The sequence below is a fragment of the Muntiacus reevesi genome, chromosome 1 (assembly GCF_963930625.1).
Source record: "Muntiacus reevesi chromosome 1, mMunRee1.1, whole genome shotgun sequence".
Classification (NCBI taxonomy): Eukaryota; Metazoa; Chordata; class Mammalia; order Artiodactyla; family Cervidae; genus Muntiacus; species Muntiacus reevesi.
This window is the reverse complement of record NC_089249.1, coordinates 67466683-67485543: the sequence shown is the minus strand read 5'-3', so window position 1 is coordinate 67485543 and position 18861 is coordinate 67466683. Positions and strand designations below refer to the sequence as shown.

Genomic DNA, 18861 nt, shown 5'->3' with positions numbered 1-18861 from the left:
CGTATATTGCGTCACCTTTGTCTTTCCCCCATCCATCCCAAGGCCATATCATTCTACATTCCCCATTACATCACTTCTTCCCAATCATAACCAGACTGTTTTACCATTGCTGAACAAGTTTCAGTGGGAGACAGTATGGTATCATAGAAAGAACCTTTGCTAGGAGCATGTTGACCCATGCTGAGTCAACCATGGGATTTTAGGGAACTCGCTCTTTCTATTTGGGTTTGGTTGCCCCATCTATCAGTCATGGTTGGTTGGACCACATGATATACGAAATCTCTGTCTCTTGTTCTCAAATCTAGTAGATGCCTTTGACTCTCATCTTGGGTTTTTTGTTTTGGTTTGTTTCTTTGGGTTAGTAATAACCCCTCCATCTTGAAATTCTCCTACTTTGGATTCCTTGACATTGTTCTCGCCGGAGTTTCCTCCTTCCTCTTAGGCCACTCCTGCTGAGTCTTCTTAGAAGATCTCCCATCTCTACATATCCTAAAAGTATTGTTCTTTCTTTAGCTCCAGCTCATCATGTCCCAGCCCATTAACTATATTCTGACATATATTTTTTAAAAATTCACTTACTAATGAGTCTTCCTTTGAATCCCAAATGAAAATGTGTTCATATGTTGAAACTTCCCATATGTTTATATAGATATATGTGTGTACATATATATAGGTATGGATAATAGATATATCTGAATCACTGTGCTGTACACTTAACCCTAACCCAAAATTGTAAATCAACTACACTTTATTTTTTTTTTAATTTCTTGGGTCTCACCCCAGTCCTGAATAAGAATTTCTGTTGGGAAGGAGGGCCTTCCCAGGTGGCACCGTGGTCAAGAATCCACCTGCCAACATAGGAGATATGGGCTCGATCCTTGGGCTAGAAAGATCCCCTGGAGAAGGAAATGGCAACCCACTCCAGTATTCTTGCCTGGAAAACCTCATGAACAGAGGAGCCTGGCGGGCTACAGTCTGTGGGGTCACAAAGAGTCAAACACAGCTGAGCACACATGCATGAATGGGGTGTGGGAAGGAGAAGAAGCTAGGACTCTGTCTTAATGAACCCTCCAAGAACCCCTGACTTTGAAACTTTGAAAAGCACTGTTCTACACATTTAATTGGAGTGATCCCCTCCTTGCTCACAGCTGCAAATATACTTCTCTTAGAATATCCCTGTGAGACTTCTCTACTAGGATGCCAAACTCATATATCTCACTTTCCACCAGACTTCATCATAGCTCTGCCCATGCCAGATTGTTCAGAATGTGAAGCAAACCTCTCTGATTCCTTCTGCATTAGTTGTCTATCTCTAGTACCTAACACATAGCAGACCCTTGTCAGTGACTCTTGAACAGTGAATTAATTAACAAAATACTGATTCTATACATTGTTGGGGGCATATGATATCCCCCTAGTGGTTCATGTAGGAAATGCCTGAATTGACCCTGCATCTTCCCTATATATGAGGATCTGTTCTCCTGTAGAAGGCAATCATCTAGGAATGGTCCATTCTCCACCCTTTTCCTTCTCACCTTTCATGTAACTGACAACAGGCATTTCCTTTCCTCCTCAAAAGTCATTCCAAACTATCTTTATCTTTCCCACTTTCTTCCAGCTCATCCTGTTGCCTCAGAAAAAACTCTCCCTACCTCTTTTCCTCTCTGTTCCTCTTAAAAGTAAGAAACCAACCATGATTATGATTGATTCCTATGAATAGTGAAAGTTACATCAAGAAAAACATATGAGTTTGAGATTGAAATTAGATAGGCAGCGGTCCTTAAATGGACTCAGAAGTGCCTTTCCTCTTCTAGTTTGACTCTTAGTGTAGGCCCCAGTGTTTACAATAAATAAACCTTTTTCTGAATTTTTTTTCTCTCATTTACTAATATTGCAATGATATGATTTGATTTTTACAACAAAGGCTTTTCCTTTCTGCTATAGTATAAGCTATTTAGGTCTATTAGGGGATAGCCCTATAAGATTTAAAATTTAGCTATTGCACTTTAAAAATAAGTTTAGTTTTGCAAGAATTTTCTTTATCTGCCATTGTTGGGATAAATTAAGTTACATGTAAAGCTGTGGTACATGTGTTACCAACTTTTCCTTTCCTCATCAAATTCATGATTTGTTTTGTAATTGTATAAAATCACATTTTAGTCTGAAATCACATCTGGAATATGGAGTATGAAACTCTTCCTAAAGCAGGAATCATGGGAATACAACTTGAATTTCACTGTGTTTCCACTTGTCTCTGGCAGAGGTCTTGGTGTTAAGGGAAGGGAACAAGTAAGAATCAAGCCAGGACAGCCACTGTGAGCCATGTGAAGAAAATAAATTAACAAATGAAAGTAAATTAGGTTTATTTTGTGTTTTGGCATTAACAGTTAAAGCCTGAAATGCAAAGGAATAATCAGCGCTGTGCTTCAGGTTTTCCTTATGTAGATAACACCAAACTTCACACAAAATACTTAGTGAAATTTATTGGATTGAATTATATTGATCCTAAGGTCAGCAGCAGTACAGTGCAGCTAAGAACCTAGTCCATATTAAAGTTACTTAACTATTAAAAATGGGAAATTAATCCATCCATGAAAGCACCCATATGTTGATATAGATTTATATGGATATTTAAAGGCCTGTGTATTTTGATTGCCTAGAGTCAGCTTTAGCATTGGTAAGTAACAGGCATTTCTCCTGAAATGCTAAGTTTTTTTAGTCATATATTTACAAGGCAAGCAGATTTAAAATGCTTACCCTAAAGTAAAACGGTCCTAGTTAAATGAGCAGCTCCTCCATAGAAAAATGTCACAATGGTTTTCCTAGATTGTGTTATATTAAGCAAGAGAATCTCATTTTATATAGTTGTTCCTCTCCAAGCCCTTTCTTCAGATCTTATAACTGATGTTGAGAAATCAGAGCTAGGATAAGACCAATGAAACCCAACTTTCTCATAAACTCTTCTGTGATGTTTATGCAGGAAGAAGTGGTAACTTTCTCATCTTCTCTTAAACCTCTCTAGGTATCAAACTGGTTTGGAAATAAACGAATCCGGTACAAGAAGAACATAGGTAAATTTCAAGAGGAAGCCAATATTTATGCTGCCAAAACAGCTGTCACTGCCACCAACGTGTCAGCCCACGGAAGCCAAGCTAACTCACCCTCCACTCCCAACTCAGCTGGTTAGTGTTTTCTTTGATTTGGGGGAGTGGATCTCCATTTTTATGGGTGCTTTCCCTATACAGGGGTTTCCTTGTTTTGGATGAGTTGATTTATGTGTTTGATTGTCTTTTTTATCATTGATGCTACTTTGGGTTTTTCCTTTTGTTTTCAAAACGTAATGTGTTTTGCTGTCTATAAGATAGGCTGGTCTGAGGGTTTGCAGCCATGTGTCTGTTTAAGTTGGACAGAGGTAAATTGATTGGTTTTGATAAGGAGACCTCTAAATTCTCCTTTCAGAGATTTTAATAAGTAAGCTTGATACTTTGAGGTAGTCTCTTGGGGTTCACACATTTAGTTTGTCTTGTGTATCTATTGCTGTTCCCATCACATGACGTCTGAGTCATTTCCTACCATGCATTCTATGCAGGAGTATTCACTCTCCTTTAAACATCTCATTAGAATGTTCTGGTCTGCAGAGCCAACTATGATCATTGCTATCAATTGTTTATTGTTGTTGTTCTTTACTGTTTTACTGTGTTGGTTTTCTTTATGTAAACTACAAAGAAAATTGCCAGTCATTAATTCAAATGATCCAGATTCCAATTTTCCTATTATAGTATCTGTCATGTGCTATGCTCCTGATTTTATTTTTGCAAATGTGCATTATATCACTAATTTCAGAGTTAAGACTAACATAATATATTTTAGGAGTGTGCCAGTTCTTAATTTCCACATGTGAAAAAAAATCATCTGTAATACATAAAATATAACCTTGGTGTTTGTACACTTGGTATTTGTGGAAGGTATCCATGTTGGTGCTTTATTAAAGGGAAAACCAGAAATATTTCTTATTAAATAATTATTTATGTATTAAAATTAATATTAATAAAAGTCAGATTACAATATTTCTCGCCATAGTGAACCAGATGCATTGCTTTTGGCTATGGGGTGCACATTTAAGAAAATTGATGCCTTCAGCCTTAAAAGTTCACAGATTTAAATGTGTTAGATCATAATATGATTTTTCAGTCTAATTTCTAACATTTGGAGAGGTTTGTGGTATCTTTGACCTCCCAGCTTGTTTACCCACTAAAATAAGCTATCTTTCTGCCTTATGGTAGATTGTTATTGGAGATATGTAAGGCTCCACACACTAATGTTTTCTGTGAGCTTCTGGACACTTCTGCTTTGTTATCATAAGGTTCTCCAAGTCACAGGGCTATACCATCACAGGCTTCTTTTGTTTAAATGGAATCATGCAAGAAGAGTGGCCGGGGCTTTGTAAACATGGATATGGTAAGACAATGTAGAATTCAATCCAGTTTTACTTTACCCAGCACTCCAGATTAGGTAGGGAGCATATTTGCTTTTTGAGGTTTTGTCTGTGAGTGTGTATTTCCTTATTTTCTTATCAAAGTTTTGTTGACAAAGGATCAAGACTAACAGGTTCAGTAACCAAAGAGTTTCCTTCTTTCCCATCTGGTCAATTATTAAGCATTTCAGACCCAACAGCACCAGTTGAATTGCACTGCTAAGCAGACATTTTCACTTGTCTTTTTGGAAGAAGTTTTATTCTGTCAACATTAGCAAAAACACACTCAACACTCTTGCAAAGGTTATCATAATGCAAAACAGATATCAAAATGACTTTTTCCTGTCCCTGATATATCTGCCTCACAGATGGCTTAGCATGATTTATGACTAGTCCTTAGAAGGGCCCCATGGACTCCCTTCATTACTAAGTCCGTAACTTCTTTATTCTTTCCTAAAGCACTTAAAAAGAGAAAAGTAAGCATTTTAACCCCCTCGTCTGTGTTTAAGAATTATGTTGGCTCTCTTGGAATGTCAGTCTATGATTACAGTTTTCTGAGGAATTTTTCTGGTGGCTTAACCTTCATGTGACTATTCTGAGCACAAAGTAAATTATTATGGAAAATTTGAGCTAAGCTTTCCAGTGGTGCCTGAGTTGTTGGAAATAATATGCAGAGAAATCCCTTTGTATTTTTCTAAAATAGAGACAAAAGAAAATACTATTGTATATGTGCAATAGCATGGAATTTTAAAAGATAAATGTTCTAACAAAAAAAGTTATAAATGGGTTTTTCTATATTTTCTTTGCTCTTAACACAACCCAAATCTCTACTCAGATAAAGGGAGAACTTTCAGCTTTTCACATAGTGTGTTTATAATGTTGTATACCAGCTCCTTGATTATGTCAAAGAGTAAATGATAACTGATATAGCAAGTTTTAAATAAGAGGGTAGTAAGTAAAAATATATTTTGTTTGAGTTTGAAGTCCAGAGTTCTGAAACCTGGAAACTTTTTATATCCTCAGTATCAAAGCAAGAGTTTTTCCCAGAAGATTTACTAAATATAAATACTCATTTCTACTGCAAGATATTTTGCAAGTAAATCTTCTTCCTTATAGAGGCTTTTGTGTGGAGAGCAGTATTTCACCATCTTTATTTAGGCCACTTCTAAATACTCCTGTTTGTTGTTATATGTCCAGCCTCCTCTTTCCTTAGGCATGATTCATAAAAGTCACACAGGGCTAAGTCCTGTGAGGAATTAGCAAGCAGTTAGAGATACTTGGAATGCTTCATATTTTATGCCAGCAGAGCTGGGCAAAATGGATGGAACAAGGATGAAGAATAGAAAGAAGACAAGAAAATTAATTGTTTTGAAAAAAAAAATGGGGACCAATTGTAGCATAGTTATAACCCTGGGTCCATAATTCTGGAGTGAACTAAAGTGATGCCTCTTCAGTTTCTTACTTTTGATGGACTGATGAAAGCAAGAGTTAATATGTCAGAAAAATAAGGCACTTTTAGGAAGGTTGGATTATCTACTGGGAAAAGTTGGAGAACTTTTTAATATCCAAGAAGAAAGAAATTGGCTTGTGGGTTATAGATATTTTCTGTGGCATGGTATCAACATTGATATCTTATCAGAATCTGTGATTAGCTCGGCAGTCCCTGTTTTTTTTTGAGGCTCAGCACCCATAGATTAAATCATTTTGCTTATTAGCTTTGTGTGTGTATGTCAAGGACAAAGGAGATTCAGCCATGACAATTCTTCCTCCGACAGTATAGTGGCAACTCTAAACTCTTTTATATATTCTTACTGTACTCCTAAAAGGAAGTTTGGTGTTTTGAGGGATTGGTGGAAGATTATCATGTTAAAATCTGTGGACGCTGGCTTCCTAACAGAAGTTGATATATAGTGCACATGGCCAAAGAGAAGGCGACACATCCAGAGAGGTTTACTGACTCTTGCACTAAATCTGTAGGCACCCGCATGATTTTGTTTTTTAAAACCAAGAGGAAGAATGTGTCCCACTGATGTTTTCTGCTGTGTTCCTTCTTCCCATGTTTCTACCCTTAATCTCTAAGTGGAGGATGAAGACACAGCCTCCTGGAACTGGAGCTCTGAACATGTGCAGCTATATAAAGCGGTTTCATACTGAACTAGATAAACATTCCCTCTTGTACTTTGCCCTGAGTAGAAAGTAACAATGATTATTTGATTTTGAGAGGGGAAAATCATGGAAAATAGAGAAATGAGCATGATAGAGTTAAGCTTACATTGAGCAAACAGGCTCTGTCTTCCAGCGTTCAGATGGTGTAGGAGTCCGGTCTGATCAGACTGGTTCCCTAATCTATATGGAGCTTTGATGTCTAGACTGCAGAATTTAAGGCAACACTTGCCGTTCATCTGCTTCCTAAAAATGCTGTGAGTTACAATGAGCTAATATTTTAACCACCCTGAGTTCCTTAGGAAGGAAAAGGAAATCCATTTTTGTTTCAGGTCACTGGTTCTCACTTGGGGTAAACTTGACGTTCTTGGCTGTCACAGTCATCGGGGGAAGGTGTTCCTGGCACCTGTTGGCTAGAGGCCAGGGATGTGTTTGACCATCTTATGATACATAAGATATTCCTATGCAACGAAGAATTATCAGGTCGAAAATGTGAATAGAGCCAAGGTCAAGAAACTCTGCTCTAGGTTTAGATTTTATGATTATTATACTTTTTTTTTTTTGGATTTTGAGGTTAGCGGAGTTTTTGTTTTTGTTTTCTGAAGAAATTTAATTCTGGAAACTCTTTAGAGTAAAAATAGAGTGTCCAGGAAATTGTCTTATGAAAAGGGATGTTAACACATCTCCACATTGTGTTTGAGTGAGCAAATGCATCAAAATCCATAGGTGATCTATTACTTCTCTGTTTAGTTGAGTGCAAATTTAGTTTTGTATATGCCCCCCAATGTCTAGATTACAGTGTAAATGAGCCACTTGCCTCCCTCCCCAAGCCAAATTCAGAACCATTTAACTGGTAGGCAGGTCTTAAATTGTGCTTCTAGTGTTTGCCATTAGTTTATAGCCACCGGCAGGTAAGGGTTCAGACTGACATTCTCAGCAAGCCAGGTGATTCTGTTGTAGTTCTTTGAGAATTCCGCAGCACCTGAGAGAGCCCATGTACTATTTGTCTATGAGTCACATCCTTCCCAGGAGGTTATCCAATCTAGTATAAGTTCTTTCCAACTTCCAGTGCCAGATGAAGACTGTGTCTTCCCACCATTATTTAGCTTTTTGTGTGGACTTGTGTCTGCTCTATTGCAGTATTCGTGACACCAAGTCTCTCCCCTCAGTGCAATGACTGCCTCTAGATACTTATCAGAGAGGCAGAAACCATGGCGCTGTTGTACACGGCTGTGCAGAGACAATGAAATGCTGAAACAGCACGGCCAAAAGCACGGGGACTCCTCTGCAATTGCTGCTCTGATTCAGATTCATTTGTACATGAAGTACATTCATATGCGCATATTTGTCTCTATGTACATTAGGCAGCCAGACATATTTACAGTTTATCTATGCACATGTATTTTTTTTAAATCATCTGTGTCAATTGCAGTGTCTGTCTTGTAAATGGCACATTCCGTGCCTTCATGGTTCTTCATGCCGTGTTCCTTGGCGTCAACATAGCCCTTTGGGGCTTTCTTCCATTTCTCAGTCTGTGTGCTAATTTCCAATAAAGAGTCAACCAAGCATATAGAGTGTCTGTTTATTACATGGTATTTGGTTGGGAGAGAAATAGAATACCTGAGCTTCAAACTAAATACTCTCAGGGGAAAAGAATCTGATTCATATACAAAATTATAATTTGGGTTCTTAGAGCTGCTGGGTCTTGACTCTGAGGACATCTACATGTGGGCATGTGTTGTAATACTATAAAGGTATTAAATACTATTTAGATTATGTTGCTGTGGTTGAAAGAAAGATGTGAGAGGGATGTAACTGTAGATCATATATTATATATCTTAACATAAGAATGTGATCTGTGCTATGCACTACTTCACCTACATGTTAGGGAAGACTGTTTGACAGATTTGCACCACATTAATGGAAGGAAAGCCCAGACCAAAGCCTCCGCCCACTGACTGGGTGTAAACCATACCTGACCAGATCTTGTACTTATTTTGCCCAAGACCCAACTTTTCTAATTCATTTCAGATAAACTAAACCTAGAAATGTGTGTCAGATGACATACACAAGACATGCTACAGAGCCATGAGAATGTCATAGTTCTTTGGATGGTGCCTGCCTTGTCCCCTATCCCTCAAAGCAATCCCTTTTTCACAGGAGAAGGGAATAAGAGTGGAGGATCTGTCTACATAGCAGAATATTAATACTGAGCTGGTTCCTTGCATATGGATTAACACCCCAAAGAACAAAGCAGGAAGGAGATGTTTCTTAACTTGAGGTTTTCCCCAGGTAAATTGTCCTCAAGTAAATCATCTGGTCACCTAATGACTCTTATCTTGGAAGGATGAGGGTACCATGAAGAGTTAAGGAAAGTGGCAGAGTTTAGAAATCACCGCTAGTTAAATGGTCCTTCCATGGAACAAATAAACAAACAAACAAAAAAAAACCTCCTGTTCTGCTTAGCTGCAGCTCTTCATGTGAGATGAGGCAGCTCTCTAGGACAGCACAGATCCCCATCATGGGAGAAAAGAAAGAGTCAGAGCTGGGGCATGAATCATTGTTGTGTGATTCCACACGGATGATGGTGGTCTCAGAACTCAAGAGCAGGAGTGCAATTTGAGCACTAAAGGGATGGAAAAAATAGAGTGGAACTGACCTGGGTCCCTGAGGTCTCTCCTTTTCCAGGCTAATGTCATGTTTTAACCAAACCTTGCACGTCAAGCTTTCTTTCCTAATGCGCTGAGCTGCACGATGACTTCAGAATAATAATAAGTTTTTCCACAACCTTGTGTTTAGGTTGAGGGGGGGACTAGGTTTACCATAGTGGAACCAGTGGAACCCGGGTGGTGCCTGCAGGCTGAGTCTGGGAGAAAACGTCATCTCTAGGAGGTGGAAACAGATGGTTAAATACTCTTCTGGAGACCCACTTGATCATTATTATTATAATTTCATATTCCGTGCATGCCTGAGAATTCCTGGTTCAATTTCTGTCTCATCTTCCTCCAAAATGGCAGGTGGCAAGAAGAGCATATTATTCCCGTATATTTTTGCAGCCTTCTTGGCTCTCTTAGGCTGTTTGCCACCCAGAAGGGGACATTGTCTTCTTTCTAGAAAGTGAGGAATGTCCATGACTCATGTCCCAGAACCAGCCCTACTGTGCAGTTTTGCCTTTGTGCCCTCCCACCCCCAGTTCTGCTCCCCACGTGAGGGTAGATAGGTGTAGCTTTAGCTTATTTAGAATCTAGCTGACAGCTCAGGTGCTCCATCATGGTGGCAGAAGCATCATTGACCAGCCCATAGTCTCCAGCTCATGGTCCCCCAGCCAGTCCCAGAATTTTAGAGGCATGAAAGAGAGATCCAGGGGCTGGAAACTGTCTCCAGTTCAAATAGACCAAGTTGAGAAAATACATGTTTCCTTTCTCAACTTAAAGTTGCTAAGGGGAAGCAGTCCTACAGGCAACTTGCAGGGAGATGTGGGCTTTACATAACATGAATGATATGCACCCTTTATTGCTTGCTCTGTTCTTCATGCTACTAACCAGACTCTGTTGATATTGTTTTGATTTTAGTTTTGTTTGGGGGGGTTGCTTTGCATGTCGTTCTTCCTCTTGGCTGTTAGTTGCGGGGGTTGAGCCTTTTCCTTTCTGTGATTCAGGTGCCTCACTCTTTCCTTTCCAGGTTCTTCCAGTTCTTTTAACATGTCAAACTCTGGAGATTTGTTCATGAGCGTGCAGTCACTCAATGGGGATTCTTACCAAGGGGCCCAGGTTGGAGCCAACGTGCAATCACAGGTAGGGACCCAGCCAATGTGCCGCCAGGTGAATGCCTTAGAGTCCAAGAGCCGTCAGTCGGATCGGCACTTCCTGCTTCTGTCCAGACAGAAAGAGACAGAGAGAGATGTAGAGACAAAACCCTACCAACAACCAAACCAAAACAAAGACAACCACTGTCGTGGGGAATCTTGTCCACACTTTGTGAATGCATTTGGCTCTGGCTTGTCAGTCGTACGAGGAAGGCAGGAGAGGAGCAAGCACAGGGTGAGGTGACCGAGGCGAGTGGACCCCGTATATTCTTTGCTCACAGAAGGGAAAGGGAGGAGTTCAGGCTATCGGCTTGCTTTCCAGGTTTCTTTCTTGTTAGTTGGTTTTTCCACACTCAACATCTGCCCAATATGGAGGTCATTAATGACTAGGCACATACCTTAGTATCTCAGGTTTTCATTTTAACCTTTAAAAATACCCAGTCAGGTTGACTAAATTCATCTTTGTAGTCATCCTTGAGGTCAAGGGACTTGGGTTTCTGGTGACAAGTCTGGTCCATGCTGGGAAACAAAACTCAAGTTGTGTGGCGTAAGCCTTAGTCAGCAGCTCACCTTCACGACAGCTCAGAAGCCATCCTTCTGTGTGAGCACACAGCCTGACGTGACAGGGTGAAGTTGTGGGCTCTGGGTCACGGTCGCTAGGGCGATTCTGAGCCACACCCACCCGGGGTCCCACCTGCATGAGGAACAAGAAGCATTATGTGCCTGGAATAGACTAACTAGCTGGTGATTCAGCCCTTTGCTTTGGAAACGTTGCCTGGCACCAAGTTTGAAGATACATACGCAGACTTTGGCCAAATGACTAGACAACTGGCCATTATTTAAGTCCTCAAAAAGACAGCGTTAGTTGCACACTGTTCTCTCTGTGAGGTGGCTGGCTGGCCCTTCTAAACCGAACCTTGACTTTTATAAGCTCCTGAGCAAAGAAGTTATGTAGGACGATCTGGAGAGAAGGGAAAAATCTTTCAATCTCCCCACTCACCCACTCCATCACCCAATCCCTGCTATCTTATGCAACAGTAGTTTCATTGTTGGGAAACCCAGCTTCCTTTGACCATTTTTCTGTCTTGCTTACTAAGCTCAGAAAGGATAATGGATTTGGCATGGAGTGGAGGCCAGCCTCATAATGGTTCCTTTCCCAGGAAGAATATCTCCAGTGGTTGCGTTAATTTGGCGTGCGCAAACGGTAGCCTGTGTGGTGATGAGCTGTGTCCCTTACGCTGCACCTCTCTGACTAACCTCCTCTCTGTTCGTCTGTTTAGGTGGATACCCTTCGCCATGTTATCAGCCAGACAGGAGGATACAGTGACGGACTCGCAGCCAGTCAGATGTACAGTCCGCAGGGCATCAGTGTAAGAAAACAAGGCTCCCCCACCCTCTGTTTCTCTTCTATCACTGCCAATTATTTCAAAGCCATAGGGCTCAGAATGCCACTTAGTAGGACTTATCTTAGCTTTACGGTCACCTAGTTTCTTGTTTCTGTATCAGTCATGCCATCGGCAGCATTCTACCCTCAAAAAACGTGGCGGTTGGGCAGGCTCCATGCAGGCAGCTGGCGTCTAGGGCTGTCAGACACAATCAGCGTTTGCATGGCACCTGCGGCCACATGCTTTCAGCTGAGAGGGGCTGCCGAACAGGTGACACCTAGTACAGGGTAGGAGATGTCGCCACAAGCAGGGACCTGAGAACCTGGTGGGGGAAGACCGGTAACCAGAATCCCTTGCATCCTGGTCTGTGGTCTTTAAAAAAAACACCTTTCTCCCATCTAAGGATGATTTTAAAAAAATTAACACAGAGGCTGGCGATGTTGAAGGGTTGGGGAGGGGTGCAGACCATCTTCTACTTGTTCTTGGGTGCACTGGCGGCTCCTGACTAGCATGAAAATTCATAGCGACAAGCTATGTCGCACAGAGTGAAATCGATCAGACAGACACAAGGAGAACCGAGTGTAGATTTGGGACAGCAATCCAACTTGATTTCTCAGATCAATCGTCCGCTATCTCAGCAGCGGTGACAGCAAGCTGGGGCAAGAGGGCAGTCTGGAAAAGGAGGCTGTTCTTTGGATCAGGGGTGATTTCCTAGGCTTTTAGAGGTCATGAGATGCTCCATTAGAACTATTGGCTCAGAACTAGCTAGGAAAACTATGATTGGATGATGGTGAGGATTTTTTTTTTTCTTTTCTGTTGTTGGGATTAAAATACTTTAGGGATGGTAGGAAGGAAAGGTGGGCATCGTATGTTTGTGTAATCCTCGCCTATACTAATTGAGGTTTGGCATCTGCAATGGAAATAGTGAGAGCTTTTCAACTCTACATTGGGGAAATTGCACATGACGATGGCCAGACTGGAAGGAAACAAGAGGGTACCAGCTGTGTCATCAGAGGAGGAGTGGTTGAAAAAATTAGGAATTCTTAACCCATTAAAGAGAAAGTTTGAATGGTAAGTAGTAGTTTGAGACATGCTGTCATCTGTGAGATATTGGCTTCATTCTGAATGATCTAAAGGGAGTAGGGTAGAATCCTGAGTAGAAACATTTCACTTCAACATCGGAAGGTCCTTTCTTATAGTCAGCGCTGTCCAAAGTAGGGGTCTCTTGCCTATGGAAGCCAAGCATTCCCCATCATTGGAGCATTCAGGCCTGGTTTGGCTAACTATTAATACTTGGTCAGGATGTTGTGGAAGAGGGTTAAGTACCAGGTGGTGACTGTCTTGGTGACTTTCAAGGCCCCTTCCAAGTAAGAATTCTTTATTTTCTACCTTCCTTTGGCAAAATCTCCTCTGAATTTCTATAATATTTGTCAAGTTCCTCTCTGGGAGGGAAGTGGGAGGTCAAAGCTGACCCTGTTAAACATACTCTGGGCACCTGTGTCTGTTTTTTAGAAAGAGTTTCCAGAGCACAAGGATTTTTCCTTTCTTGTGCTTATACTAATTATTATTCCTATCTTCATGGCTAACTTGCCAGGTGCCTGCTTAGAAAAATCCAAGACAGTATGATGGAGAATTCTGTTCTCAAAAATGGATTCCAAATGAATTAAGTTGTTCTGTGTTGGGGGAGAGGGGTTTGTTCAAGTGCATAGGCGTGTATACATTGGCTGGATCTTTTTGAGCTGGAAAAGTTTTGCTCTGTGTTTAAGTGGATGAGAGGAACATGATGAAGGATAAGAGTGTGGGGAGGAGACTGTGGACACACTCAGAAAGAGAACCGAAGAAACGCTACGTGACTGGGCAGGAAGTTGGGCTGACAGCTCTGCTACTTGGCATCTTTCCTAATTGGGCAGCACAGAAGAGAGCCGCTCTCAGACTCAGGGGGCTCAACGTGGGCCCCTCTGACGTCATCTAGTGGGCTGGGAATCATTTCTGAAATCGTGTAGCCACACATGTGCAGACTATTATGTCTGATTACATAAACCCACCACAAAAACTGGGCTGGAAAATGCCACTTGAAAGAGTCTCATTTTGCATTAATTTTTTTCCCCTGTGAACTGTGTTTATTTTATTTCAGGGTCTTTAGTACACAGGGTAAATGAATCAAAGGCTGATCATGATACAGTCTGTTCCTTTGGTATCAGTTTTAAGTTGTGTCACCTGCAGGAGACTAGGCTTGTCAGAGCTATTTTTAGAGAGTGATATTAGATGCTGAGATATGTACAGAGAGGGGTACTGGCTGCTAGGAGGAGAGAGAGAGAGAGAGAGAAAGGAGTGAGATGAGAAGAGACAAGGACAGGAATGAAAAATTTGAGCCAAGGAATAAAAATAAACAATTCCAAAACCCAAGGAGGCAATGGAATTCCCAGCTGGGCTCTGGATTGTGTTTCACTCAGTGGAGGACATTTTCTGGGCAGCCTTTATCTGCTCTCCTGCCTAGGTTTTTACAGCACCCACGTCTTATCCAACCAGCGTCTATTTTAAATCTCATGGAGTTCAGACCACTTGCATTAACTCAGCCCATGCAGCAATGGGGTCACAAGGTGTAGTGGTGAGAACGCTGCCCTGGGAGTTGAGAGAGTGGTCCTTGTTACTCTCATGTGTCCACGCGCAGGCATCAAACCTTGTCTTTTATAAAATGGGGTAGTAGTTCCCACTCTTAATACCTTCGTGGCTGCTTTAGGGGAAATGAGAACTTAGGTAGGAAGTTGGCAAAGCATCCATTGTTGCACATGAGTGCAGAGGAAATGTTGTAACTGATAGCTTTCTAATTTGCCCTTTTCCCTCTGTGTGAGCAGTTGTCCCAGTAGCTAGTTCCTAGTAAAGATAGGTTAGGACACAGTTGTCGTTTTTTTTCCTCTTCTGATGGAGAGGTATGCTCTGAAAAGGATACAGAGCTAGACAAGGCTTGAGGACACCCGCCCTCAGCCATGGTGAGCGTAAAATTACACCTCCTCACGTGCTTTGTGTTCGCAGCTGACAACGGGCCGTGTTCACTGGGTTTAGAGTGGGTCTAAGAGATGGAGGGAGACTAGCGCACTTCTCCGTCCATCAGACAGACTGAAAGACCTCTTAGCTCTCAAAGCCACGGTTTCCTTTCCCATGACCACCACCCTCCTTCTAGAAAAGTTTGTTAGCTAGGCTATTGTGAATATTTTTTAATTACCATTACTGCCTTTAGTGTCTCCTTTCTCTTACCCACATCCCCTGAATTTTGTCATTCCTTGCCTAGAAATCGTGAGCACCTCTCTATTGCCCACCTAAGAAAATGCAGTCCGGGAGTCTGACATTCAGAATCCTCCACTCTCTGGCCCCATCTACCTATCCATCTCCCTCATCCTGTCATCCAGTAATCTTTGGATGCCAGGCAATGTGATCAGCTCACCTTTACCTGGCTACACACATCCCCTTACCTTCACACCTGTGTGTCTTCTATGGAAATATCCTTTCTTCCTGTATTACCTTCCCTGTCCCACCCACTCCCCCATATCCCACTGACTGTCCCACACCCAGCTCCTCCTTACTGGGTGTCTTCTTAACCCTCCTTTCCCTCCTCTCTATCATATATACACATTCCCTTGCATTACAGATATGTGCACAGACACACTTCACACTCTTTCATTCCCAAATGCATGTCCTAAAATGTATATATTAGTTGCTCAAAACATGTTTGTTGACTGAATAAATCAGATAGAAGGAGACAAGCTACCACTGAATTTTAAAATGCCACATCTTACATAACAGCTGTAAGGGATCCAGTAATGACTTTTCTCTTAAATGACTTACTAACTCACAATAGGCTCTCTTTTTAACTCAAAAAGCTTTTTAAGTATTTGTTTTTGGAAAAACTTTTTAACCAAGGCAAATTCTCTGAGAATAAGAGTCAGATCAGCATTAAATAAATTAAGCTGTACAGTGATGATATTTTCAAGAGAATTATCACTTTGGATTCCTTAATGGTATCTTTCCTAAAAGAATCCCCTTACCAAAACCTGTTTGTGGGCTAGCCATCCACATAGCAAGAGAATATCGTTTCTTTTTCTAAAAAAAATTTATTGAACTATAGTTGATTTACAATATTGTGTTAATTTCTTCTGTACATCAAAGTGACGCAATTATACATATACACACACACACATTCTTTGTCATATTCTTTTCCATTATGGCTTGTCACAGGATGTGGAATATAGTTCCTTGGGCTATACAGTAGGACCCTGTTGTTTATCTATCCTATATATAATAGCTTGCATCCGCTCATCCCAAACTCCCAGTCCTTCCTTCCCCTCCCCCCCAGTCCCCCTTGGCAACCACAAGTCTGGAGAACGTTGGTTTTTTTGGGGTTCTCAGTGCTGTCTCTACCAGACTTTGGACCAGAACCTGTACGAACAGGTGAAAGGTGGCAGCAACTGGAAGTCAGGAGACTTAATTCTTCTTGTGGCTTCTTTCTGGCAAGTCTCTTCACCTCTATATCATTCATCTGTCAAATTTTCCCATTGAATAAGCTCTAAGGCCCTTTCAGCTTAGTTGATTCTGGAGTCCTACAAGTATGTTGTTGGATTTCTACTGTTCACTCCAGGGACACCAGACTCAACCGTAGGCTCCTCTCGCCAGACAGCTTTTTCATTTGAGTTAGCCTCCACCATGCCTTCTCGCTGCTCCATCACTTACCCCTCTGATCGGGTCTTGAGGGAAGGAGAGAGCTTGCCTCATGTGAACGTCTCCCTTTGAATTCAGAGATTGGTGGTGGCAGAAGGCATTCAGTTTTTAGAGTGAAATAATTTATTTTTAATTATTTTAGAATGTGACTTAAGTGAGTAAGTTCATTCCCATCCCCTCTTAAGTGTTGATAAAATAACCAATGTAAGAGTTTTCTTACTCAAAACATGAAGTGAAAATGGAAATAAAATGTTGGTATTCTCTCTATAAAGGCAGAGTGCTATTAACGTCAGTTCATGACAGAAAAATCTCATTGATTTTACTTTGTGATAATTATAGTAGTGGAAAAATAGCGATGAAGCTTTGATCTCTGTAAACCATAACTTAATGTGTTTTTATTTTTGTTTTTGCTTTTTCCCATGTTAAGCAAAGGGACAAAAGGACGTTTACAGAGAAAATAAATAAAAAGTAGAAATTGGGGCAAAAAATAGTAAACTATTTTAGTGAACATGTTTCAGGCATTTGGATATCACAGAGGTTACTTGGTAATACTTGGCCACATGCCATCATTTTAATTTTCTCTTAACTACTTCTGAGAGGCCTCCTTACACTTAAAGTATATAAGATGTTGCCACATGTGGAATTGTAGGGAATTGTGGGGAGTGAGAATGATAATTAAAATCATATGCAGATCTTTAAAAACTCACTTTAATTATATGAAGTCTTAGTTGTTATACCAAACCAAATGTGAATTTTGAAGATATTAAAACATGCAGATGTGCCCCCAGTTAGTTGCCTTTGGGCTCCTCTGGTCCTGTGACCAGGTACCAGTGAACAGCCCCAGGCTGGGGGGTAAAGAGTGTGAGGACAGGCTTGAACATGGTGAACCAGTATCTGCAGGGTTGAAGGCAGGGGTACAGAGTTGATGGACTCCTGCCTTCCAGAAGCCTATAGCCTGGTTCTTCCTGATGACAGAGCCAAAAGGAAACAGAGTAAGTCCCTTTAGCTTCTTCCATGATGTGGCCTTTCAGCCTTAATACCGTTATCAACTGAGCATTTGAGACCAGAAAAGTATTTTGTTTGAGTCCACGATAGTTGAAGCAAAAAAAAAAAAATCCCAATATTGTAATTTCATATGCAATCCATTGGTTTCCTCAGCTGCCAGGTAAAAGTCCTTATAGGTATAAAAGATGAATGAGGCCAGATCATTCAATGGCATATTCATACATTCATATATTCATTCATTCATTTACTCATCTATTCATTCATATATTCATTCAATAAATATATCATCAGTAGCATTTTTGACCTAAGGGAATGAGGCTACTTCATAATATATTCAGGTCAAGTTGAAGACCCTGATGCCAATCAGGATGTATTTTAACTTTCAGTCTCACACAACACTTTATTTGAGATTAGGCTTCCTGTTCTTGGAATACTAGGTAGGACAAGGGAACCAATAAATTCTGTAGTTTAGGAGAGGATTTGAAATTAAATTATAAAGCAAAAGAGAGGAATTCAAGACCAACTAGCAATAGTTTGAGAAATCTGCTCCCCTCCTGACAAAAATGTCATACCATGGACCTATAATAAAGTAAGTATCCTTTTGTGGAGATGCCTTTCTCTTTAGAAGTAGATGTAGTCAAAAAGAATTTTGTTGATCTCAAACTTAGTGATACAGTCACCCCAAACATGATCACATTTAAAGTGTATGTGGGGAAATGTGTGTACCTATCTTTCATTTCTGCTACTTTCTGCCTGTGTGACTGGACAAGTCACCTTCTCTTGATAGGATTCAGTTTCCCAAACTCTAGAAAGGATAGTTGAGCTGAATGATGTCAGAGGCCTCTTCCAGTATCCCTGTTCTTACAAGCATGATGTTTTTCCATTCCTAAGAAAATATGGAAGGAAAGGAAATATACTTAAAAGCTATAAGGAAAAGATAAATTTGTGTTTTGGGGAAGAGTATCATCTATGCTTTAACAATGGTACCATGCTTTTTTCACTGAAATTGATATGTTACATCATCCTGCCCATTTGGGCCCACACATGTCCCTGGATAGTCGTGCTGTCCTAGGGCTAGGACTGGGTTAGTTGTTCCAGATTCAAGTCTCCCCTGCCTTCTGCTCTATAAAGAAAAAAATTAACAGCCTCCAAAGGACAGTTTATTTTTGTGGTTGTTCCTGAAAGCAGCATAGCCCCTTCAGTTCAGTTCAGTTCGGTCACTCAGTTGTGTCCAACTCTTTGCGACCCCATGAATCGCAGCACGCCAGGCCTCCCTGTCCATCACCAACTCCCGGAGTTTACTCAAACTCATGTCC

General features: G+C 40.9%; 1 protein-coding gene across 2 annotated transcripts in view; it reads left to right on the top strand.

Annotated features, from left to right (window-relative positions):
• The window catches only part of PBX1 (PBX homeobox 1), a 294951-nt gene that overhangs the window by 244307 nt on the left and 31783 nt on the right, over positions 1 to 18861 (top strand). Inside the window, exons 7-9 of one of the 2 annotated variants that reach the window (XM_065946526.1) lie at positions 3023 to 3182; positions 10319 to 10431; positions 11723 to 11812. In XM_065946526.1, coding sequence (XP_065802598.1) covers positions 3023 to 3182; positions 10319 to 10431; positions 11723 to 11812 — 363 coding nt within the window. The remainder of the gene's footprint in view (positions 1 to 3022; positions 3183 to 10318; positions 10432 to 11722; positions 11813 to 18861) is intronic. The other variant, XM_065946530.1, reaches the window with a different exon arrangement.